This window comes from Anomaloglossus baeobatrachus, chromosome 1 (assembly GCF_048569485.1).
Source record: "Anomaloglossus baeobatrachus isolate aAnoBae1 chromosome 1, aAnoBae1.hap1, whole genome shotgun sequence".
Taxonomy (NCBI): Eukaryota; Metazoa; Chordata; class Amphibia; order Anura; family Aromobatidae; genus Anomaloglossus; species Anomaloglossus baeobatrachus.
The window spans coordinates 505,909,414-505,936,664 of NC_134353.1; the positions used below are offsets into that span (position 1 = coordinate 505,909,414).

At 47.1% G+C, this 27,251-nt stretch overlaps 1 protein-coding gene across 3 annotated transcripts in view; it reads left to right on the plus strand.

The window, feature by feature from the left end:
* The first annotated feature begins 9,848 nt into the window (after positions 1–9,848).
* SUSD1 (sushi domain containing 1) overlaps positions 9,849–27,251 on the plus strand; it is a 404,984-nt gene continuing 387,581 nt past the window's right edge. For all 3 annotated transcript variants that reach the window (XM_075316004.1, XM_075316016.1, XM_075316010.1), the window contains exon 1: positions 9,849–10,064. In XM_075316004.1, coding sequence (XP_075172119.1) covers positions 9,986–10,064 — 79 coding nt within the window. In that variant the 5' untranslated portion in view covers positions 9,849–9,985. The remainder of the gene's footprint in view (positions 10,065–27,251) is intronic.

Genomic DNA, 27,251 nt, shown 5'->3' on the forward strand with positions numbered 1-27,251 from the left:
GGTACAGTTAGGTCCAGAAATATTTGGACAGTGACACAATTTTCGCGAGTTGGGCTCTGCATGCCACCACATTGGATTTGAAATGAAACCTCTACAACAGAATTCAAGTGCAGATTGTAACGTTTAATTTGAAGGTTTAATCAAAAATATCTGATAGAAATTGTAGGAATTGTACACATTTCTTTACAAACACTCCACATTTTAGGAGGTCAAAAGTAATTGGACAAATAAACCAAACCCAAACAAAATATTTTTATTTTCAATATTTTGTTGTGAATCCTTTGGAGGCAATCACTGCCTTAAGTCTGGAACCCATGGACATCACCAAACGCTGGGTTTCCGCCTTCTTAATGCTTTGCCAGGCCTTTACAGCCGCAGCCTTCAGGTCTTGCTTGTTTGTGGGTCTTTCCGTCTTAAGTCTGGATTTGAGCAAGTGAAATGCATGCTCAATTGGGTTAAGATCTGGTGATTGACTTGGCCATTGCAAAATGTTCCACTTTTTTGCACTCATGAACTCCTGGGTAGCTTTGGCTGTATGCTTGGGGTCATTGTCCATCTGTACTATGAAGCGCCGTCCGATCAACTTTGCGGCATTTGGCTGAATCTGGGCTGAAAGTATATCCCGGTACACTTCAGAATTCATCCGGCTACTCTTGTCTGCTGTTATGTCATCAATAAACACAAGTGACCCAGTGCCATTGAAAGCCATGCATGCCCATTCCATCACGTTGCCTCCACCATGTTTTACAGAGGATGTGGTGTGCCTTGGATGTGCCGTTCCCTTTCTTCTCCAAACTTTTTTCTTCCCATCATTCTGGTACAGGTTGATCTTTGTCTCATCTGTCCATAGAATACTTTTCCAGAACTGAGCTGGCTTCATGAGGTGTTTTTCAGCAAATTTAACTCTGGCCTGTCTATTTTTGGAATTGATGAATGGTTTGCATCTAGATGTGAACCCTTTGTATTTACTTTCATGGAGTCTTCTCTTTACTGTTGACTTAGAGACAGATACACCTACTTCACTGAGAGTGTTCTGGACTTCAGTTGATGTTGTGAACGGGTTCTTCTTCACCAAAGAAAGTATGCGGCGATCATCCACCACTGTTGTCATCCGTGGACGCCCAGGCCTTTTTGAGTTCCCAAGCTCACAAGTCAATTCCTTTTTTCTCAGAATGTACCCGACTGTTGATTTTGCTACTCCAAGCATGTCTGCTATCTCTCTGATGGATTTTTTCTTTTTTTTCAGCCTCAGGATGTTCTGCTTCACCTCAATTGAGAGTTCCTTAGACCGCATGTTGTCTGGTCACAGCAACAGCTTCCAAATGCAAAACCACACACCTGTAATCAACCCCAGACCTTTTAACTACTTCATTGATTACAGGTTAACGAGGGAGACGCCTTCAGAGTTAATTGCAGCCCTTAGAGTCCCTTGTCCAATTACTTTTGGTCCCTTTAAAAAGAGGAGGCTGTGCATTACAGAGCTATGATTCCTAAACCCTTTCTCCGATTTGGATGTGAAAACTCTCATATTGCAGCTGGGAGTGTGCACTTTCAGCCCATATTATATATATATAATTGTATTTCTGAACATGTTTTTGTAAACAGCTAAAATAACAAAACTTGTGTCACTGTCCAAATATTTCTGGACCTAACTGTATCTGACACTAAGCACTACACTGTGACCCAAAATGCTTTGGTAATCTTCAGATTTCATGATGCATTGCACACAGTCAAGACACCAAGTGCTAGAGGCAGCAAAACAACCCCAAAACATCTTTGAACTATCACCACATTTTACTATAGGTACTATGTTCTTTTCATTGTAGGCCTCATTTCATTTTTGGTAAAAAGTAGAATTGTGTGCTTGACCAAAAAGCATTATATCAGGTTCATATGTCCACAAGACATATTCCCAGAAAGATTTTGGCTTCCTCACATATACTTTGGCAAACTGTTTCTAGCTTTTTAATAGCTGTGTCAGCAGTGGGGTCCTCCTGGGCCTCCTGCTTTATTGTTTAATTTCATTAAAATGTTGATGGATAGTTCACGCTTTCACTGATGCACCCTGAGCCTGCAAAACAGCTTGAATTTCTTTGGAACTTGTTCAAGTTTGCTTATCCACATCTGGACTATCCTGCATTGCAATCTTTGATCATTTTTTCTCTGCTGTCCACATTCAAGGAAATTAGCAATAGTGTCATGGGTTGTAAATTTCTTGATTATGTTGCGCACTATGGACAAAGGAACATCAAGAACTCTGGAGATGGACTTGTAACCTTGAGATGTTGATATTTTTCAAAAAGTTTGGTTCTCAAGTCCTCAGACAGCTCTCTTTTCCTCTTTCTTCTCTCCAGACACAATTGAAAGATTGAGCCAACTTCTCCCCTTTTTATCTGCTTTCAGGTGGGATTTTCATATTGCCCACACCAGTTACTTGCTACAGGTGAGTTTGAAGGAGCATCCCATGCTTGAAACGAAGTTGTATACCCACACTTTTGGAAGACTGGCAACAATTTTGGGGCTCTGTATGAAATTATGTCCAATTTGCCTCTTTTTCAGTTTTTTTTGTGTTGTTCTAATACGCACAACAGAAATAGACATGTATATAACAAAACATGTGTAATTGAAATATTTTTATGGGAGAAATAGTTCATTGTTTGGAACAAGTTCAAGTGTGCCAACACTTTTGTTTTGCCTTGCTTCCCCAGCTTTTATGGTCCTCAAATCTTAATTCTATATCGCATTTTTGAGGTGAGGTAGAATGGGTTGTTCAGTGTGTCATTACCTCCTCTAATTTGTGACAACTGCACAAAACTATCCTGTCTGCATGGGCCAAATTTTTGACAGGTATGCTGAAATTTGGAAGGTCTAAGGTGGTCCAACATGTCTTTAAATGGGTGTCTCTTATAAAACTGGTCTCACTATTCTGTAACTTCAAACTTTACATTGTAGCCGTGGGCGAGGTATTCGTTTCCTATCCCCCACCATGCTACATGAAAATGAGGGTCCTGGCTAGGTATTTGTGTCTCTGTGGTGGTCATTACCTGGGCGATATACCTCCGCATACTGCCATTTGCATTTTGATATGGCGGGCAAGGACTAGATGGTTCACAATGAATCAAGAGAGACCAAAGTCCAAAATTATATCTTTTACTAAACTTCAACTTGGTAACAACTATATACATCAGGCAGTGGACACATGATGCTTCATGTACAATTCACTTACTGTAAGCAGGCATGTACACTTCTCAGTTAAATCTAACAACAGTTGCTTTTCGTTGCACTTCATACACTAGTACCTCACAACAGTCCAGTCCTTGGAGACCTCATCCTCCCCTGTAAAGGAAGAATAAGGTGTCAAGATGTATTGCTACGGCCAACAACTACTATCAGCACAGGTGTATCTAGGTTTTCCGGCATCCGGTGCAAGAATTCAGTTTGACACCTCCCCCACCCCACCAAGTGGTTTGGGTTGTCATCATATGACCAATCATTCATATGTGATTTGCATACTTACAGTCACGTGATGATGAGCTTCTCTTAATAATTCTCTCAATGTTCAATGAGAAATGTAGGAAGAAAAGCTAATATTCACATGCAAGTATGAAAATCACTTATGAGTGGAGTGGCCATGTGGTGACTGCTGAAACCAGGGAGTAGAGCTGAATCCTGACATGGAGTATATTACACACTGTTAGGATTGTGCTACAGTACTTAATTTTATAATTAAAAGCCTTGTCCAGGTTTGAGATGAAAGCCTGCAGTGACTCTATGTGACTGCAGGCTTCTAAATTCCTACAACGCATGCTATGCACACTTTTAGGATTCTTCCATGCCAGTGACGAGAATGGACGGTCATGTGAGCACAAGTATGTGATCTCTATATTTCTAATTTGACGTATGTGGCCTCAGTCAATTCATTTTCATTGAGTAAAGCCATGTATGTCTGTTCGGCACGTGACCACATGTGTATAAATTACATACTTGCAGCTTTGTAACCTCCCACTCTCACTGCTGGCACCTGAGATTCCTTACAGCGTGCAGTGTGCGCACTGTGAGAATTCAGAAGTCTGCAGTCACATAAAGTGACACATAGAGTGACTGCAGACACATCACAAATGTGGGACAACCCCTTCAATGCTCCTAACAACATAAATAAAAACATAGTATCCTTAACCTGTCAGACAGCTCAATACTTTATTAAAGAGGTTGTCCATTACTTTAACATTGATGGCCTTTCCTTAGGATAGGTCACCAATTGGTTGGTCAGCGTCCGGCACCGGGCACCCTCGCCATTCGCCTGTTCTAGGTGCCGTGCCGACGGTGGCAGGTGGCTGCAAGTGCTCAGTTTCAGATCTACTCTGTCTTCTGATAGTGGCAGCAGCCTCCTATTAAAATCAATGCGGCGGATGTGCAGTACGTGGCCAAGGACACTATCAGAGGATGGAGCAGATCCAGAAATAAGCATTTCCGGCCAACTGCATCAAGAACAGCTGATCAGTGGGGGTCCCATTGTGCTCACATCAGAAAAAATGTGCAAGTGGGACCGAGACCTAATGATGAAAATTAGTGTCACAAACAAACATTTACATTACGGTACCTTATAGATGATGTTGTCTCTGATTGGAGTCATTTCTTTCTATTCTTCATCTTGTCCCGATGCCATGAATACTTTTCACATTCACAGCTCGTCGCTGCACACCATCTTCTCTGTTATCCTGCAGCACATTCTGACACGATGCCCTTAAACATAGCAGAATGATTAAAATACTCCTATATAAAAATATCTGCCCTACGCCGTGCCCCAAAATAAATAATTGCTCTTCACTGTGTTCCCTGCACAAAATATGATCCGACACTGTCCCTCTTATGGTATGGGTCCTCCACACTGCCCTCTACTTTCCATACTGAGCCCCCTTTCATGCTGTCCTCTAAATTGTGTCCCCCTATACTGCCCAGTCTTTATACTGTTCCCCCTCATCTCATTCCCCCTTCTCGCTATGGCCTCACACTGTCCCCTTATGCTACCCCCTCTCCTTACCACACCCCTCCACTACCCAGTCTCCATTCTGTGCCCCCTCACATTTTTCTCATGCCTTACTGTCTCCTCACTACCTCCGTACATAGCCTCCCTTAATCCCCATACTGTGTCCGTATACTTTTCCCCCTTGCTCCGCATACTGTGTCCATACCCATCCTGCCCACTTACTCCTCCTACCATGTACTCAAATTTGCCTCTTGCTCTTTATTCTGTGTCCTCAAAATTTCTTTCACCCGTTCGCTCCCCATACTTTGTCCATATATATTACTCCAAATACTATGTCTGTATACATTCTTCCCTCACTCCCTATACTATGTCTGTATACATCATTCTTACCCTCTATCCCCATATATCGTCACTCACCCTCTCTTCCCATATTGTGTCCAAAGATACCTCCCCCCATCCTCTCTTCCCACAACACTGTGTCCCTCTCCCCACCTTCTCTCCCTCATACTGTGCCTATTGATACTGCCCCCCTCACCCCATACTGTTCCTCTTCAGTGTCTTCAGCTCCACTGGAGCACTGAAGCACTTATCACCAGTGTTGTCTGCCGCCTCTGAGGCGCTGAAGAATGACATTAGTAGTGTGATCAGCTGACCTGATCACACTTCAGAAGTTGCTCTGACCCAGAAGTCAGTGCTGGCTGTCACCACTTTTATTGTCCTCGCGTCTAAAAGATACGAGGACAATTTGATCAATGGGAGTGTGTGCCGCACTTTTTCTGAGTCTGGGCTGTCAGCCAGGACTCAGAATAGCCGGCTCCCACTACGAAAGGTGCCAAGACACAGCTGCCTGGGAGATTGACATAGAGCACTGCATCAGGCGGACCAACTGCGCGCCCTGACGGCCCGGGGCACATGTCCTCTCAGCCCCCCTAGATACGCCTCTGCTATCAGTTCCCAATTAACATGTGAAGATTCTCATAGAGAGATTGCATCAGTAGGACTCCTCACTGCTGATAACAAAGTTCATTCTTAGAGGGTCAGAGACTCATGGCTGTCATGCATCCTAAGCTCCCTGTAGTAGAGCTTGTGTATCAATATGGCAACCATAACTTCCAGTGTTTATGTGGCGTTCCTGACCCGGTCAGGCACCACTGAGTACTGCACCCATGCTGGGACAGTACTTCCAGGGAATCCAAAGGGCCAGAATGAGGAGTGTACGCACAGACACAAAGCAACCAGGTCTCCCACACCTTTAGAGGGGACCCTTGGGTAGTCTCCAGAGAGGGCTAGCTTTCAAATCTTTTCAAGGGGTGTAGTGGAGGGGCTGGGAGCTAAAGTGCAGAGGTTGTCAGGAAAGGAGTGGAGCGAGCCAGTCTGGTAGTGGTGAGCGGTGGTCGCTAGGGGATACGCGCGCGGCCACTAGTCAGACCCTGCACGAGGGTAGTAACCGTTGGCGGGGGAGAACGGTCACTTGGTAGTTAGAGTACGGAGCTCCGGGTGACTAGGCCCGTACGGGGTACAGGTCCCTAGAGCAGCCTCCAGTTTAACGATCTGCTAAACCTGCCGGTGAGGGGAACTACAAGTACCTCACCAACCTTACAGAGTCCAAGCCTCAGCAGCAATGCAGGGACCCATAAGGAGACAGAGCCTGGAGCCATCTCACCTGGTCTATGCTGCCGACAAACAGGCCAAACACAGGGGAGAAAAGACAGTTGCGACTCCCTGGATAGACCCCCATGGTAGTTCACGTCAGGGGGTTATCCGAATAAAGAAGTACTTGGAAGGCGAGCTAACAGGTTACCCTCAGACTGGCCCGAAGGAGCCCTGGTTCTACCAGGTTTATCGCAGCATCGCCCGGGTTAGCACACCATAACAACTGAAGTGAGTAAAAAGCAGTTGAAAGACTTTTGGACTCAGCCTGTGTTATTCTGAGACCCGCTACCCTGCACACCCGAGCCCCTGGGGCTTGCCTCCCTCACGGGAGGCTACATCATCTGGCTGCAGATCCCATCAGCCCCAGACGCTCATAAAACCTGCAGCGGCGGTCATTCACATCACTGACTGCAAGCTGTGAGTGGCGTCACGACATATAACAAAACTAACAATACTTGTTGCCATATTGAAGAAGCCCTGTGGCATCCCTGAAGAGGATCAGCATCCCTGGTGCAACACATTCACAATTGAGATGCTTTTCATTGTAATCAACTGTTCATTAGCGTCCTGCTGATACAAGTCCTTCTCCATATTGTTACCCCTTTACATGTTTCTCTTAGTTCACCTGAGTCTCTCTTCGTATTTTTGCTGCACACCACTCTATCAATTTTTGGGGGGGTGATTTTGACAAAAAGATTAACCTCCTTATTCCCTGTATGAATTTAAGTACTCATACTTCATTACACCTTAAAATCTCCCTTATGGACTCCCACCATAAATGGTACATGAAACGTGTCGGGAGGTTATACGATAAGGACATCAATTAGTGGGACATACCACAATAGGCACTGTCCTTGTGAAGATGGGAGACAAAATACGGGGCACGACAGGGTCAATAGGGTCCTTTACCCCGGCCTAAAATCTCATTGCTCATTTCTGAACAGCCTCTTCATCAAGAACATATGGTGAGACAAAACCATTTTTTTTTTATATTTGAGCAGTGGCACACTTTGAGCACTTTATCACTTTAAGCAAGGATTGTCTGTATGGAATGGTATTTTAAACAGCTCTATTAAAATTTATATTGTACACTGTGTCCCTGCTAAAGATATAAAATACAACACTTTCCAGATAGTCTGGGACACCTAAACAAACAGACACAGTATAACCTATAGTTGGCATGGGTGGAAAAGTTCACCAGCTTAAGTATGAGAGGAGCAGATATGATTGGATTCCTCACAATATGTGATCAAAAAAGTCTAACAAGCAGGCTAGCAGAGGTTAACTCTTGCTAGCCCTATTATGACTGAACACACAGGTCAATGCTCAAGTCTGACTGTGTTGATCAGGGACACCAGAGAAACCATTGGGGGGAGTATCAGAATCAGAAATATGAACAGAGCCTGACGCCGCCATGAAAGTCAGCAAAGTTCTTTCAAAACGCTGCGTGAGAGATATGTGTGGAGAAAAGAAGGCACGGAATTTCAGGTAAAGAACATCTCACCAACCATTAAGCATGGTAGTGAATCAATCATACTTTGGGGTTGTGTTGTAGTCACGGGCACGAGGAACATTTCACGTAAGAGAGAAGAATGGATTCAATGAAATGTCAGCAAATTAATGATGCCAACATAACACCATCTCTTAAAAAGCTAAAGTTGATAAGAGGATGGCTTCTACAAATGATCCTAAACACTTGTAAAAATCCACAGTAGACTACCTCAAAAGGCGAAACCTGAAGGTTTTACAATGGCCCTCACAGTCCCCTGATCTGCTCATCATTGAAAATCTGTGGCTAGACCTCAAAAGAGCAGTGCATGAAAGACGAGCCAGGAATCTCACAGAACTGGAAGACTTTTTCCATGGAAGAATGGATGAAAATCCCTCAAACACGAATTGAAAGACTCTTGGCTGGCTACAAAAAGCATTTACAAGCTGTTATATTTGCTAAAGGGGGTGCTACTAGGTACTAACTATGCAGGGTGCTGAAACTTTTGCATTAAATGCACATAAAATATAAAAGATGAAAATAAGGAAATGTGCCATCTTTAACTTTATGCCTTTTAGAGATCTTATTCGCTTCAGTTTGCTTAACTGATTACACTAGCAGTAGTATTGACCAGGGGTGCCCACACTTTTACATGCGACTGAAAATGCATGTAATTTACCAAACACATAAAACACATTTAAAACAGTGCATTGCAGAGCATCACATTTTCTTCAAGGGTGGTGTGGGCAGCACTTCCGCATCCTTACAGTCAATTGGAACAGGGTGCAGTGACTTGGCACCGGTACATGTCACTAAATCATCCAGTTTTTTACCACAGTGTATGACCGTAACCGTAAACTGGATAACTCCATCAGCATTTATACAAATATTTAGTAAATAGAAAGACAATGATTATTGTATGTCATTTATAAACAGTGAGTATTTTATTTGTTTGGACTTTCCTTTGCACTGTTTCGGTGTTTTTATAATATGCCATTTTTTCCTGACTCCCCACTTCATTTACACAGAACACTAATGATTATTGACACTGTACATTCATGCTCCACTTGAAGCTTTTCCTATGTCATCTTTTGTTTTTCTTCCAAGAAACCGAAGCTCCCTTACTAATTGGCTAGTTTTACCATGAGCCTTATCAGACGTCTGCACCTGCACACAGTGCTGAATAAGTGCCCTGGGCACTCCAAAGAGCAAAGGCACACAAGGGGACAGAAGGACCGTGCAAGATACATTTATATCTGGAGGAAAAGATATGTCTCATGGTGACCGCATTATATCTGGAAACTATCCAAGAGACCCCCATTTTTTTTGCATAATAACTATTGTTTTATGCATATTGTTTTAGATGATCACTTTATGTGTTTTTGTTCCTGTACATATGCACTGTAGATATTTCTAAACTCCAATGTGCACGTCATATGGTAGGTGTTTCGCCATGCCTAACAACATATTGCTTAAAAAGGTAAAGTCAGGCTGAAGTGACTGGTGTATACACTGTGCTGCTATCTCCTGCCCCATATTTAAAGTTAACCCACCTATTCCAGTTGACAAGTTCATAACGGTAGGACGCGGTGAATTCACGGTGGACCTTGCTCATTAGGTTTATGTTTTCTTTTTTTTAATATTGAGAATCTTGAGAGCAGTTTCAATGTAAGATGAAGAATGAGTCACCAGAGAGCTTGCTCCATCCTGCCAAGGAGCTCTATGAATGTGCTGCCCACAGGAAAATGACGACTTGTATCTGATAAAAAAGGGGTTTCTGCTCTTAACTTATTTTAGATGTAGAACTGGAGCTGCCAAGAAGTTAACAATTCGGGAGTGTTGATAGACTTCATGATATGTCCACACTAAATGCTGCGCACTTTGGTCTACTGGAGATATGGCTACTGCTCCCATTCTGTACTTGTGGCTTTACTGGTGAGTTTCAGCCAAATTTAACACTTGCTGGAGTTATTCTTTGTTCTAAGGAAAGAATTGTGCGCTTGAATGGAAGGATAAATTTCATTTTGTGCTACTTTGTTCTCATTAGAGATATGTCATCATATATTATTATAGATTATATAATTTGTGATAATAATAGTATTAATAATAATAATAATAATAATATATAAATTATCTATAATAATATATTATATAATTAAATTATTATATATAATGTATATTATTGTATTAATAATAATAATAATAATAATAATAATAATAATAATAATAATAATAATAACATGATATATTATAATAATAATAATAATAATAATAATAATAATAACAATAATATGTTGCAAATTCCTTTCTGGAAAAATCAGATGCTTTTCTCTATTCCCGAGTTCACATAGGGTTATACCAGTGCAGTTTGCATACATGCATATGGCAATTTACCATAGTTAATTTAGTATATGCAGTATGTTGTTTTGAAGCCACATAATATTTGTAAAAAAATTATTCTAGAAATACTTCTGAAAATTAAAACAAAATAAAAATTCTACGGTCTTTTGGTGGAGCAAGCATGAGTCTTGGCAAGGTCCACCAAATGCAGAATATTGTACTACTTTACTAGTTTGGTTTCATGTGGATTGTACAGGCTTTGAGTCTACCCTGCCCTATACAGTCATATGAAAAAGTTTGGGCACCCCTATTAATGTTAACCTTTTTTCTTTATAATAATTTGGGTTTTTGCAACAGCTATTTCAGTTTCATATATCTAATAACTGATGGACTGAGTAATATTTCTGGATTGAAATGAGGTTTATTGTACTAACAAAAAATGGGCAATCCGCATTTAAACAAAATTTGACCCGTGCAAAAGTATGGGCACCTCAACATAAATGTGACAGTAATATTTTGTAGATCCTCCTTTTGCAAAAATAACAGCCTCTAGTCGCTTCCTGTAGCTTTTAATGAGTTCCTGTATCCTGGATGAAGGTATATTTGATCATTCCTGTTTACAAAACAATTCCAGTTCAGTTAAGTTTGATGGTCGTCGAGCATGGACAGCATGCTTCAAATCATCCCACAGATTTTCAATGATATTCAGGTCTGGGGACTGGTATAGCCATTCCAGAACATTGTAATTGTTCCTCTGCATGAATGCCTGAGTAGATTTGGAGCGGTGTTTTGGATCATTGTCTTGATGAAATATCCATCCCCTGCGTAACTTCAACTTCATCACTGATTCTTGCACATTATTGTCAAGAATCTGCTGATACTGAGTTGAATCCATGCGACCCTCAACTTTAACAAGATTCCCGGTGCCGGCATTGCCCACATAGCACCAAAGCATGATGGAACCTCCACCAAATTTTACTGTGGGTAGCAAGTGCTTTTCTTGGAATGCCGTGTTTTTTTGCCTCCATGCATAACGCCTTTTTGTATAACCAAACAACTCAATCTTTGTTTCATCAGTCCACAGGACCTTCTTCCAAAATGTAACTGGCTTGTCTAAATGTGCTTTTGCATACCTCAGGCGACTCTGTTTGTGGCGTGCTTGCAGAAACGGCTTCTTTCGCATCACTCTCCCATACAGCTTCTCCTTATGCAACGTGCGCTGTATTGTTGACCGATGCACATTGACACCATCTGCAGCAAGATGATGCTGCAGGTCTTTGGAGGTGGTCTGTGGATTGTCCTTGACTTCTTCTCACCATATTCCTTCTCTGCCTTTTTGATATTTTTCTTCGCCTGCCACTTGTAGGCTTAACAAGAACTGTACCTGTGTTCTTCCATTTCCTTACTATGTTCCTCACAGTGGAAACTGACAGTTTAAATCTCTGAGACAACTTTTTGTATCCTTCCCCTGAACAACTATGTTGAATAATCTTTGTTTTTAGATCATTTGAGAGTTGTTTTGAGGAGCCCATGATGCCACTCTTCATAGGAGATTCAAATAGGAGAACAACTTGCAAGTGGCCACCTTAAATACCTTTTCTCATGATTGGATACACCTGCCTATGAAGTTCAAAGCTCAATGAGGTTACAAAACCAATTTAGTGCTTTAGTAAGTCAGTAAAAAGTAGTTAGGAGTGTTCAAATCAAGAAATTGATAAGGGTGCCCATACTTTTGCACCGGTCAAATTTTGTTTAAATGCGGATTGCACATTTTCTGTTAGTACAATAAACCTCATTTCAATCCAGAAATATTACTCAGTCCATCAGTTATTAGATATATGAAACTGAAATAGCTGTTGCAAAAACCCAAATTGTTATAAAGAAAAAAGGTTAACATTAATAGAGGTGCCCAAACTTTTTCATATGACTATATATACTGCTCAAAAAAATAAAGGGAACACTTAAACAACAGAATGGTATTTTAGTGTTCCCGTCATTTTTTTGAGCACTATATATAAGGTCTTAAGCGGGCTTTACACGCTACGATTTCGCTACAGCGATCTCGTTGGGGTCACGGATTTTGTGACGCACATCCGGCCGCTGTAGCGATGTCGTAGCGTGTGACTCCTAGGAGCTATTTTGGATCATTGCAAAAACGTCCAAAATCGCTCCTCGTTGACATGGGGGTCCACTCCCAATTATCGCTGCTGTCGCAGGGGCGAAGTTGTTCCTCGTTCCTGCGGCAGCACACATCGCTACGTGTGACGCCGCAGGAACGAGGATCATCTCCTTACCTGCCTCCGGCCACAATGCGGAAGGAAGGAGGTGGGCGGGATGTTATGTCCCGCTCATCTCCGCCCCTCCGCTTTCATTGGGCGGTTGCTTAGTGACGTCGCTGTGACGCCGAGCGGACCGCCCCCTTCGAAAGGAGGCGGTACGCCGGTCACAGCGACGTCGCTATGCAAGTAAGTATGTGTGACGGGGGTGCCGGATTTTGTGCGCGACGGGCAGCGATATGCCCGTTTCGCACAAACGATGGGGGTGGGTCGCATGCTAGCGATATCGGGCCGGATATCGCAGCATGTAAAGCCACCCTTAGATGTGAGTATTCTTTGTCAGAGTGATCAATGAACTGTGACGATACTGGGCACCTGAGCTAAGCATGCATCTAATTTAGTTGAATCGCCTGAAATCTAATTATTTACTCACTTATATAGCACTAGCACTTTAAGTCATCATCATCACTTTCCCCATTGGGACTCACAATCTAAATTCCCTAGCTGTATGTCTTTGGAGTGTGGGAGAAAACCAGAGAACCTGGAGAAAACCCACACAAACATGGGGAGAACATACAAACTCCTTGCAGATTGTCCTTGGCGGAATTTATTTATATTATAGTGATGAGCGAGTCCAATCATTACTATTTTCTACTCTCATGGATAGTATGGTATTTGGGGTATTTGTTATATTGCGAGTTTTTCTGTACTCGCCTTGCGATATACGGATGTCAACACCAGCAGGTTTGGCACCTGATTTGCAGCCACTAAACATTCTGGAATTCTCAACCGATCACAGTAATTCTGTACCACCTCGCGGGTTCGGCTGCAACCGCCGAGCTGCTCGGATCCGTGCTCGTACTGCGGGTGGTGGTTCGAGCTTCTCACGGACCCGGGGGTCACGTCGCTCTGCAAGGGAGTTGACGCTACACGCGGGAATTTGGGTGTTTGGTTTGGAATGACAGTTCGTGACGCCACCCACGGGTTGTGGTGATTGTGGACACCAATGCTGCAGTGAAGGTGCGGGGATCCCGGCAGCTAGGTGTTGACCCCTCCGTGGGTAGGGCTGTTGGTCACGGGGCCCGGTAGGCGAGGGCCGGGGTGCAGGGTGAAGTGTCGCGGTGCGGTGCCTGATGGCACTGGTGTACTCACTCTGACACAAGACACTGGAGTCGCTGGTAAACCAAACGGAGTGATGAACGGGGCCCGCAGCCGGCTGCAGCTTCTTCCAGACTAGGTTGGTGGTCTCCACCTCTCTCCTGCACCTCTGTGTAAGTGTTTTGACTCTTGTGCCTAGACACCAGTAGTCCGCTCCCCGACTGGTATATGCCGAAGGAGCCCGTTTGCCCGCAGACGCTGGCCCTTTGGGTCTCTATGCCTTGGCGGTGGCGTTACCCGGTATGGTTGGGCTGTTGTCTTCTAAAGGGACTTGTGTGGGGTAGGTCCTTAAGTCCAGCCCGCAATCAGTTGATTTGACTCGGCCCTGTTGGTTCAGGGCTTTGTGTTGGGTCTGAGTACCCTTCCTGGTGCTCCGGTATCCAGTTGGCTCCCTGGTTCGGTTCCGGCGGGTCACTACCCTGTCCCTGTCCCTTATGGTTCCACCGGTCGTATTCCCGGTCTCCTACAGGCGGCTACCTCCGTCTGCCTCCTTGCCAATGGTGACTGGGCTCCAACCCAGCCACCGGTAGTCTTTGGCAGGCCTGAGCACAGGTCTGCCAGAGAACTCAACCTCCCTCCTTCACTGTTACAACTCCTCTCCCTTGAACTTGACTCCTCCAGAGCCTGAACTTGACTACTTAGGTTCCCGCCTTCAGGCCTGTGAACTCCTCGGTGGGCGGAGTCAACCACCTGGCTCCGCCCCCCTGGTGTGGACATCAAACCTGGAGGGTGGTTACAAGGGTTTTGGTTTGGCTGGTGTTACCTAACCGGGAAGGGGGTGTGTGGTGTTGTGTGTCTACCTGGGACGACCTCGATAGTCCAGGGCGTCACAATTCCACAGCCATTTCGGTTGTTGCATTACTTTGATTGGCTGGCTGCACTTCATACTTCATCTATAACGAGAGATAGAGAGAGAGAATGCTCCAGGCTCTCCCCATTCAGTTTCATCACTTTCCCATCCATTTCAGCCTTTCCCTCAGGCCTCCAGACCTCTTTGTTGGGTCCAGCAGAAAATTACTCACATTTCCCATTGGCTTGCATTGCACTTGTCATTTGGAACGATTATGCGTGTATTACAAAGTATTCGTTGCAAGTATAGTGATTACGAATATTTCTGTACTCGCTCATCACTAATTATAACACAATGGTTAGATTCATCATTTATGTTTCTTTAAGCCACTTTTCTTTTTTTTTTTACTTATGGTTTTCATTGGCTTCTTCTTTTGTGCTAGATTCTTCTAAATGGTTCATAAATTTTGTGCAAAATAAAAAAACTTTTATTTTTGCCTTTTACTTTTTGTGCTTTTTCAGAGCAAAAAGTCTCATGTTTCTATAAAAATATGGCAATTTTTTTTCCTAAAAAATTTCAGACATTCCTAGAGTTACTTCACAGTGGAACTGGAGTATATTTGCTCAAAAATGTAGCAACTTTTAGAAACATCTAGTAACCCCAAACTCACAATAATGAACATAAAAGACCCCCAAACAGGCAAACCCATATAAAATCGGCTATAAAAAGGTGTAAATTAAATAAATAAAATTCAAGAGAAAAACAGGCGAAACACTCAAAACTAGACAAAAAATGATGTAAACACAAAAATGAATTATTTTTGTCTTGGTGTGTTTTCTTCCATAATGTCCAATCATTTTGGCTAAGTTCCTACAAAGACTATTTGGTGAGTTTTTGATGCAGCATATTTTTACTGTTCTGACAAAGTGGATATAAATTTCCTGCCCATTGGGCTTTTTATACGCAGTGTAAACTGACCAGCAGTGTGTTTGCTTAAATTAACATGTCATTTTCCCTTGTGGTACCTACGAATTTATATTTTCCCTTAGGCTTAAATGAGAGAAGGAAAATGTGTTGTTAGGCTATGTGCGCACGTTGCGTACTAGCCCTGCAGAAATTTCTGCAGCGATCTGAAGAGCACATGTGCGCTTTAAATCGCTGCAGAAATGTCCGTAGTGAGCGCCGATTCCATGCGCTCTGCCTGCAGCCCCTGCCATAGACAGAGCAGGAGCTGCCGGCAAAGCGCACGGAAGAAGTGACATGTCACTTCTTAGAACGCAGCGCTTCGGCAGTAGCCGAAGCGCTGCGATCTAAAACGCCACGTGCGCACGGCCCCTGCACAATCTCCATAGACTGTGCAGGGGACGCAGGACGCATGCAGTTACGCTGCGCTACAAAGCACAGCGTAACTGCATGTATATACGCAACGTGCGCACATAGCCTTAGTGTGTTTCTTTAGCAGAAACGCACTAAAATAATCACGACAGCATCAATAAAGTATACAGGTTTATCAAAAGGAGTATAAAAAACAACAATGCAGTTTTATTTAAAACATACTAAAAAGAGACAAAACCCACAGCAGAACAAAGTGAGAAAAACGCATGTTAAGAAAAGAAGTAAAAAGTGCAATGAAAATCAAAGGTGACCAAACACAGAATTGGTGCAGAAATACTACAGCATCAAAAACTCACCAAATGCTTATCATGGGAGCTTAGGCAATGTTCACATGTACTGTAATCATCCGTTAGAACGAATCATGCAGAGATCCATAGAGAAAAAAGTTTTGCAAAACAACTTTCCGTTGTTAAATAACTGATGTCTGCCGGATCTGCTTTTTTAACATGAGAGTCTATGGAGGATGGATCCGTTAACAGATTGCTATTTAGCCACCGATTTACTAGTATTTGTAACAAATCCGTTAATTTCGTACAGGATCCGTTACAAATGACAGATAAATTGCAGTCCGTTAACGGATCCATCATTCTTAGACTCCCATATTAAAAAAAAAACTGAGCCAACAGAACTTTTTTCTCAACAGATCTCTGCAGGATCCGTTCTAATTGATGATTACAGGACATGTGAACTCAGCCTTAGGCCCCCTTCACATGCACGTGAAAAACACGTGCGTGTCTTACATTCCATTTTTCGGGTTCGTGTTCCGTATTTTATGTCCGTTTCTCCGGTACGTGTGACATCCATGTGATGGCGTATGCTGGCCGTGTGTGCGTGTGGAATGTCTGTGTGTGTGTGAGATACGTACATGTAATGTCCATGTGTTGTCCGTGTGAAATGTTCTGTGTGCGATGCACAATGACGTTGCTACATGCCCGCTGACAGCAGACACAGACAGAGTTACGCGATGAGAATGAACTCGGGTGAACTTCACTCGACTTTATTGTCATACCGCGGCTCTGTCTGTGTGTCGCGTACTGATTAGCGGTCACCCGTGAAGGACTCACCGGTGACCCATAATCCCCTGAGTGACTGAAGTGAGCAGCGCGATTAGCGCTGCTATAACTCAGGCTACCCGTGGCCAGCTGGAGTCCTCCACCCGAGACTGCAACTCACCTGTGACTTCATCACTGATGGCGTACCTCACTTCAGTCACTCGGGTGACTTGCTGTCACAGTTGGAGGATCCAGCGGTGGCCGCGAGTAACCTTAGTAACGTCATCGCTGATCGCGCGACTGACTTCAGTTGCTGTGTGGTGCTGGCAGGAGCGGCAGTGTTCTACTGTAGCTCTTGTCAGCTTCATGTAGCTGAGCTGAGAGCGTCGCGGGACCTCTGTGGATTACACCGGACATGGAGGGGTTTTTGGGTCTTAATAAAGTCGTGAACGAAGGTGTTTGTTATTGTTTATTATTTCAAATAAAGGATTTTTTGACTGTGTGTGTTTATTTACTTTAACTTACAGGTTAATCATGGAAGGTATCTCGGGGAGACGCCTGCCATGATTAATCTTGGACTTAGTGGCAGCTATGGGTTGCTGCCATTAACGCCTTATTACCCCGATTGCCACCGCACCAGGGCAATTTGGGATGAGTTGGGTAGAGTCCAGAAACTGTCGCATCTAATGGATGCGGCAATTCTGGGTGGCTGCTGGCTGATATTGTTAGGCTGGGGGGCTCCCCATAATGTGGAGCTCCCCATCCTCAGAATACCAGCCTTCAGCCGTGTGGCTTTACCCTGGCTGGTATCCAAATTGGGGGGGACCGCACGTTGTTTTTTTTAATGATTTATTTTCTTTTTTTACCGCTCGATATAGACACGCCCACCGGCAGCTGTGATTGGTTGCAGTGAGACAGCTGTCACTCAGCATGGGGGCGTGTCTCACTGCAACCAATCATAGGTGCTGGTGGGCGGGGAAAGCAGGGAATACGAGATTGAATAATGAGCGGCCGGCTTTTTCAAGATAGTAAAAGCCACCAAAGCTTTTTTAACAGCTGTGCAGTGCCGCGCCGGTAATCGGGGATCAGAGAGTATGAGAGAGGGGGAGAGACTGATCGACGGACTGAGGGAGATTGACTGACATACACAAAAAAAAAAAAGATTGACCGACATCGCTTCAAAAAAGCACAAAACGGACACGGACCATATGGAGATGCATCCGTGTCACGTACATGTGCTCACGGACCCATTGAGTTTAATGGGTGCGTGTGTGCGTGTTCCGTGAGGAAAACGGACATGCATCCGTGTTTTACGGACAAACAAACATATCACGCACACGGACACACGCACCGTAAGGAATAACGCACGTGTAACTCCATAAATTGATTAGCATTGGAGTACGTGTGTCCGTGTCTCCGGTACATGCAGGAACGGACCTAACACGTACCGGAGACACATGCGTGTGAAGGGGGCCTTAAGGCCACTTTACACACAGCGACATCGCTAGCAATGTCACTGGTGAAAGCACCCGCCCCTGTCGGTTGTGCGTCACGGGCAAATCGCTGCCCGTGGCGCACAACATCGATAGTCCCTGTCACACATACTTACCTGCCTAGCAACGTCGCTGTGGCCGGCGAACTGACTCCTTTCTAAGGGCGTAACTAAGCGGCTTCCCAATAGAAGCAGAGGGGCAGAGATGAGCGGCCGGAATATCCCGCCCACCTCCTTCCTTCCTCATTGCCGGCGGCTGCACTTACGATATTGTTCCTCGTTCCTGCGGTGTCACACATAGCGAAGTGTACTGCCGCAGGAACGACGAACAACCTGCGTCCTGCAACAGCAACGATATTTCGGATTAGAACGACGTGTCAACGATCAACAATTAGGTGAGTAATTTTGATCGTTAACGGTCGTTCCTGCGTTTCACACACAACGACGTCGCTAACAAGGCCGGATTTGCGTCACAAATTCCGTGACCCCAACAACATCTCATAGCGATGTCGTTGCATGTAAAGCCCCCTTTAGCCTAAGGCAATGTGCAAATGTTGAATATTTGCAGCAGATTTTTCTGCAAGAAAATCAGAGCGTCGGCATAAAAAAACACTGTGTAAACTTCTGTGTGTATATACATGTGTTTTTAGTTACCTGTGTTTTTTCCCAATTCATTTTAATGAGTGGAAAACGCTGCAAAAATGCTGAATATAATGACATGCTTCAAGTTTGAAAAAAATGCTTTGAACGCTGAGTATTGTTACTGAGTAAAAAATGCAGCAACTCTGGCTGTGTGCACACATTGCATTTTTGTAGCATTTTTGAGTGCAGATTTGTCAAAAAACCGACAGAAATTCTGCAACATGAAAAATTCACCAAATACTCTTCGTGTGAAGGTAGCCTGACAAGCAATGCTGCATGAGAAATATATGTAAATTAGCTTACCTAAGAGCTCATTTATCTTTTTTTTTCCAATATATATTTTTTATTAAAGTTTTGGGTTTTTTTTGCATACAAACCATTACAACCACACACAACATAAACAACATAGAAAAAAAAAGGAATTACTCCTGGTAAAACCGTGTGTCACAAAACAAAAAGAGCGGGGGGGGGGGGGTTTGCGGCCTTATAAAACTATACATTTTAGGTCTGCTTCAGACGTCAGTGGTTCTGGCATGTATGTGCTAGTTTTTATACTTACCAGAATCATGGACAAACGCAGACCCATTATAATCAATGGGTCTGTGCACACATCAGTGATTTCTCACTGACCGTGTTTCCGTGCGACCTACATGCGTGTCCATGTGCTCCGCACAAAGACATGTCCATTTTTTTCTGGCATCACTAATGTCCCATGGACCACACTATGGTGTGGTCCATGAAACACGTACCAGAAAAACACGGACATTGAAAATAAGAAACATTTTCAACTCACCCATCTCCATTGACGCTGTGTTCTGCCTCTGTAGCTTCCTGGCCGGCTCATTATGGCATGCATATTCATTTATGCAGCTGGAGCCGACTCAGAAGTAGCTGCAGAGGTGAGAGACAGCGGCGGCCGGATGCTGGAGACTCACCACCACGGACAGCAGGAGCGGGGACAGGTGAGTATACGTCCATATGCAATCACGGAGTACGAATCACGTGTGCCGTGAATCACGGCACATGGAGGGACATAGGCGTTTTTAACACGTCAGTGAAAAACGTCTGTTTTTCACTGATGTGTGAAACAGGCCTAAAGCAAATACTACTACCTTAAGAAAATAATAAAAGATAAGAGATGGGTGAGTGTCACGCTCCCCGGGTCCCCTGCGCTGTCCCCCGGCTCACCTGTCACGCTCCCCGGCTCCCCTGCCTCGCTTCCCGGTTCCTTGGTCCGGTCACCGCCGCTCCCCGCTCTCCAGCATCCATTGCCGGCGCGTCCCCGGCGTCCTGGTCCCCGCTCCCGGCGCCCGTCGGCTTCTCAGCCCCAGCCCGGCCCTGCTGCTTCCTCCTCGCAGCTTCCTGCCCTGGCTTCTGGCACTCGGGCCGCGCGCATGCGCATTAGGGCGCGCGGTCATTGACCCTTTCTTAAAGGGCCAGCGTCCATTAACAGGAAATGATGCAAACAGGTACAGGGTATAAAGGGGTTGATGTCCAAGGGGGCGGGGCCTGATCTTCGTGTTTCTTAAGCTAGGAGTCAGGTCTCCTGGTGTCTCTATGATATACTCACCTATCTCTCTTGTAGAGCCGTGCCTGCCTCGCCATCCGGTCCTGCCGAATTCCGAAACCCCCAAACGCTGTCCATCTGCCATCCTGACAGTCCGTACCATCTCGGATCCCTGCGGTGACCCGTCATCTCGCTCCAAAGGTTCCGGACCCCGCCTGACATCTTCTCGGCTTCCGAACCTGAGCTGCGTCACCCGGACTACCATCAGTGACTCCGTGGTCCCAGGGACTTCTCCGTTATACTCGTATGCACGGACTGTTCTGCTGCCTATAGTGCTCCAGCTACCGGACCCCTTACCACCATCTAGGAGTTCGGCCCAGTGGATCCACCTCCTGGGTCTACCCGTCCACCTGGCCCTGACAGTAAGATCAGGCCATGGATCCCGCTGCAGCACTAGCAGCCGTACAGGAGGAACTCCAACGCCAGCGTGAGACTCAGACCCGCATGCTGCAATTCATGTCTTCTGTGGACGCCCGCCTGAACATGCTACAAGCAACAGTTACGTCTTCAACATCCCGGGCTTCCACTAGTCAAGCCACGGCTCCAGCTCCCGTGGCGACTTCTTCAGAAGCTTCCAGACTTCGTTTGGCCTCACCACCCCGGTACGCCGGAGACCCCAAGACCTGCAGGGGATTCTTAAACCAATGCTCCCTCCATTTCACGCAGCTGCTGCATTTGTTTGCCTCCGACCAAGCCAAGGTCGCCTTCATCATGTCCCATCTAGAGGGTGAGGCACTGGCGTGGATGAACCCCTTGTGGGAGAAGGGGGATCCTGTGACCACGAACATCCAAGAGTTCCTGCAGGCATTCCGTGGCACCTTTGATGAGCCCGGACGCGCCTCCGCGTCTGCTTCGTCTCTTCTCCGGTTACGTCAGGGGACTCTGACGGTGGGTCAATACGCAATCCGGTTTCGCACCCTGGCTGCGGAACTCGGCTGGAACAACGAGGCCCTAACCGCCGCCTTCTGGGAAGGACTCTCGGGGCGAATTAAAGATGAGCTGGCGGGTCGTGACGTACCGACCACCCTGGATGCCCTGATTGCCCTAGCGACTCGAGTAGACATTCGCTTTCAGGAGCGATCCAAGGAAGTGTCCCGTGAGAGACGTCCGGTACGGCATTCCTCTCCTCCGCAGAAGCCCTCCGTATTTCAGTCATCAACAGCTGGGGCCCCCGTCCACGAGCCCATGCAGATCGACCGAGTGCGGCAGTCTGAACAACGTCGAGCAGAGCGGCTCGCCAAGGGTCTCTGCTTTTACTGCGGAGAGGGCACACACCTGCTACGCTCCTGTCCAGAGAGGCCGGGAAACTCCAAAGCCTAGGGTTGGTAGGAGAGGCCACCCTAGGTGCTGGGACTCTCTCAGACCCGGTTACGTGGACTGTGCAAGTGACAACGGGAGAGACGCGGTTCACGGCTGAGGCATACCTCGATTCCGGGGCAGCAGGCAATTTCATCCAGCAGGCCACGGTAGACAAGTACCAGGTGCCTGTTACTCCACTCAACAAGCCCCTAGTGATTGCCTCTGTGGATGGGAGACCCCTCTCTGACACCATCTCCTGGATCACCAGGCCGGTCGAACTGCGTATCGGTGCCCTGCACACCGAGAACATCGCTCTCTACGTCCTTCCACACATGTCCCATCAAATCCTGCTGGGACTTCCCTGGTTGCGGACACACGAACCATCAGTCAGCTGGGGTACTGGCGAAATCACCCGATGGGGCTCTTCGTGCCATGAGAAGTGTCTGAAGACCATACAACCCATCCGACGACCTCCGGTTCCAGAGAACCTACCGGGACTGCCCTCGGCCTATTGGTCCTTCGCAGACGTCTTTGATAAAAAGGAATCTGAGGTACTTCCGCCACATCGTCCTTACGATTGTGCCATCGACCTGCTCCCAGGAACTACACCACCTCGAGGACGGATATATCCATTGTCTCCAGCCGAAACAAGGGCCATGTCTACTTACATCACAGAGAGCCTGGCAAGGGGATTCATTCGGAGATCCTCCTCTCCTGCTGGAGCAGGCTTCTTCTTCGTCAAGAAGAAAGAGGGCGACTTACGCCCATGCATAGATTACCGGGGATTGAATCAAATCACCGTAAAAAACAAGTACCCTCTGCCGCTCATCCCCGAATTGTTTGACCGGCTTAGAGGAGCTCGTGTGTTCACCAATCTGGATCTTCGGGGTGCTTACAATCTGGTACGCATCCGCTCTGGGGACGAATGGAAGACCGCGTTCAACACTCGCGATGGGCACTATGAATACTGCGTGATGCCCTTCGGCCTGTGTAACGCCCCAGCCGTCTTTCAAGAACTGGTGAACGACGTTTTCCGGGACCTTCTCTACGTCTGTGTGGTAGTGTATCTGGATCACATCCTTGTCTTCTCTCCAGACCTCCAGACCCACAGAGAGAACGTACAGCTGGTTCTACAAAGACTAAGAGAGAATCGTCTGTACGCCAAGTACGAGAAGTGTGTCTTTGAGCAGTCTTCTCTCCCCTTCCTGGGGTACATCATCTCTGATACCGGACTGCAGATGGATCCAAAGAAGGTCTCCTCCATTCTCAACTGGCCTCCTCCTTCTGGACTGAAGGCAATCCAACGTTTCCTGGGATTCGCCAACTACTACCGCCAGTTTATCCCTCACTTCTCTGCTCTGACTGCTCCTCTCTCCGCTTTGACCAAGAAGGAGGCTAATCCAAAGGACTGGTCACCTGCGGCCGACGCCGCGTTTGGCTCTCTGAAGCGGGCGTTTGCCTCCTCTCCTGTACTCCACCGTCCGGAGTTAAACCGACAGTTCACCTTGGAGGTGGATGCCTCCTCCTCGGGAGCCGGAGCAGTGCTCATGCAGAAGTCCTCCTCCGGGAAGATGGTAACTTGCGGATTCTTCTCCAAGAGCTTCACAGCGCCTGAACGCAACTACACCATCGGTGACCGAGAGCTATTGGCAGTCAAACTGGCTCTGGAGGAATGGCGCTACCTTCTGGAAGGAGCAGTGTACCCCGTGATTATTTACACGGACCACAAGAACCTGGAATACCTGCGGTCTGCTCAGCGACTGAACCCACGGCAAGCCAGGTGGTCCTTATTCTTTGCCAGGTTTGATTTCCAGCTCCATTTCCGACCCGCGGACAAGAACGTACGCGCTGATGCCTTGTCCAGGTCTTTCATGCCCATGGAGCAGGAGGAGGAGACTACCCAACCCATCATCTGTCCTAGCAAAATCATTCCGGTGGCTCCGGTCACCCTGGCCCAGATACCGCCCGGGAAGACCTATGTCTCTGATACTGACAGGCAAAAAGTGTTACACTGGGGTCATGCCTCGAAAACAGCCGGTCATGCTGGCCAGAAGAGAACATGGGGTGCAATTGTACGCCATTACTGGTGGCCATCCCTTCGCACGGACGTCGCTGCTTTTGTCTCTGCCTGCTCCTCTTGTGCCAGGAACAAGACGCCCAAACACCTGCCATATGGCCGTCTTCTGCCTCTGCCGATACCCTCAGTTCCGTGGCAACACATAGCGATGGACTTTATTACGGACTTGCCATTGTCCTCCGGACACACAGTCATATGGGTCGTAGTGGATCGGTTCTCTAAAATGGCTCATTTCGTCCCTATGGCTGGACTGCCCTCTGCCCAGGAACTCGCGGACGCCTATATACATCACATCTTCCGCTTGCATGGCTTTCCATCACACATTGTGTCCGACAGAGGAACTCAGTTCACCTCCCGTTTCTGGAGGGCGCTCTGCAAACATCTGGGAGTGACTCTGGACTTTTCTTCTGCCTACCATCCTCAGTCTAATGGCCAAGTGGAGAGGGTCAATCAAATCTTGACCTCCTTCTTACGTCACTATGTCAACGCCCATCACGACGACTGGTCCACGCTTCTTCCTTGGGCTGAATTCTCCCATAACCACCACATCAGTGAGTCGTCCTCCAGCTCTCCCTTTCATGTCGTTTACGGACTTCAGCCCTCCGTTCCATTGCCTGTATCTCCTTCTTCGGATGTCCCTGCTGCTGATGCTGTAGCTCGTGACTTTGCAACCATTTGGGACTCTGTCAAGGCGTCCCTTGGGCGTGCTACCCTGCGGATGAAGAGACATGCAGACAAGAGACGTCTGGACCCTCCGTGTTTCTCTCCTGGTGATCTAGTCTGGCTTGCTTCCAAGTACGTCCGATTGAAGATACCATCCTACAAGCTGGGACCTCGCTACATCGGGCCGTTTAAAGTCCTCAGCAAAATCAATGAGGTCTCCTACAAGCTCCAGTTCCCGGCCACGATGAGGATACCCAACTCCTTCCACGTCTCCCTGCTCAAGCCGGTTGTCCTTGGTCCCTTCTCCGCTGCTGCCAGTTCGGCTCCTCCTCCTATAGCCGATGACGACATCTATGCGGTAAGGGATATCGTGGCCATGAAGACCGTACGAGGTCGACAGTTCTTCCTGGTGGACTGGGCAGGGTATGGTCCTGAGGATAGGTCCTGGGAGCCCCGGGAGAATGTGGGTACTCCGCTGATCCGTGCCTTCCTGTCCCGGTTGCGGGGAGGGGGGCGTGGGGGGGGGGGTACTGTCACGCTCCCCGGGTCCCCTGCGCTGCCCCCCGGCTCACCTGTCACGCTCCCCGGCTCCCCTGCCTCGCTTCCCGGTTCCTTGGTCCGGTCACCGCCGCTCCCCGCTCTCCAGCATCCATTGCCGGCGCGTCCCCGGCGTCCTGGTCCCCGCTCCCGGCGCCCGTCGGCTTCTCAGCCCCAGCCCGGCCCTGCTGCTTCCTCCTCGCAGCTTCCTGCTCTGGCTTCTGGCACTCGGGCCGCGCGCATGCGCATTAGGGCGCGCGGTCATTGACCCTTTCTTAAAGGGCCAGCGTCCATTAACAGGAAATGATGCAAACAGGTACAGGGTATAAAGGGGTTGATGTCCAAGGGGCGGGGCCTGATCTTCGTGTTTCTTAAGCTAGGAGTCAGGTCTCCTGGTGTCTCTATGATATACTCACCTATCTCTCTTGTAGAGCCGTGCCTGCCTCGCCATCCGGTCCTGCCGAATTCCGAAACCCCCGAACGCTGTCCATCTGCCATCCTGACAGTCCGTACCATCTCGGATCCCTGCGGTGACCCGTCATCTCGCTCCAAAGGTTCCGGACCTCGCCTGACATCTTCTCGGCTTCCGAACCTGAGCTGCGTCACCCGGACTACCATCAGTGACTCCGTGGTCCCAGGGACTTCTCCGTTATACTCGTATGCACGGACTGTTCTGCTGCCTATAGTGCTCCAGCTACCGGACCCCTTACCACCATCTAGGAGTTCGGCCCAGTGGATCCACCTCCTGGGTCTACCCGTCCACCTGGCCCTGACAGTGAGGCATGTACAGAAATCAGCCAAGGGTGCCACATTTTTAACACAGAAGATTTGGCATTGGCCAACAATGCTAAACACTATTCATGCTTGAAGCTAGAGTTAGTTCGGTTAAAAAGTTTGGAATGTGACAGGATCTCATCTGACTTCCACAATGTTCTTAAACACAGTCTAGCAGCTAATAGGATATAAACTATAAGTCCCCTATATTTTAATGGGAAAGAGTCTACTCCAAAATTTAACACTGCTAGTCCTGGGGAAGGTATCAGGAAAACACCTATCAATTAAAAAATCAGGCCAAATTTGAGCACCCAGAACGTTGCAACATTAGGGCAGGTCCACCAGATGTGTACTGGCATTGTGACGCCCTGGACTAGCCAGGTAGTCACAGATAGCTCCACGCACAACACCAGTCACACACAAGGTAACACCAGCCAAACCACATAAACCCTAGTCACCTCCCTCAGAGCTCAATGGACACACCAGGGGGTGGAGCCAGGCGGTTGGCCATGCCCACCGAGGAGTTCAGAGGGCCTGAGGCTGGAAGTGCAGTCAGTTCGAGTTCTAGTTCTAGTTCAAGTTCAAGTGGAGTGAGGAGTGGAGGAGACTGACAGGTGTGAGGGTCGTAGCCCGCACACCTTGGCTAGGAGGCAGACGGTGGCCTAGCCTGCAGGAGCCGGAAGACGGCTCGGTGGAACCGTGGTGGACCGGTACCGACCCGGGGAACCGACTCGGAAACCGGAGCACACAGGGAGGTAGTCAGACCCTGAAATGAGGTCCAGAATCCACTGGACTGAGTTAATTTACTGATTGCGATCTGGACTATAGGTCCTTTCCCACCCAAGTCCTGACTGAAGACAACAGCCCACTGAGGGGGATAGAAAGCCACCGCACAGGCAGAGAGATCCCACGGGCCAGCGTATGCGGGCAAATGGGCTTTCCTGACATACATACAGCTGGGGAGCGGACTCCCGTCGCTGAAGCGCAAGCAGTCTACACATACACTACACGGTGCAGGAGAAAGGCAAAGACCACCGAACTGGGTGGGGGACCAGACGCAGCCGGCTGCGGGCACCGACCACCATCAACTTTGGTTACCAGAGACTTGTGTGTATCAATA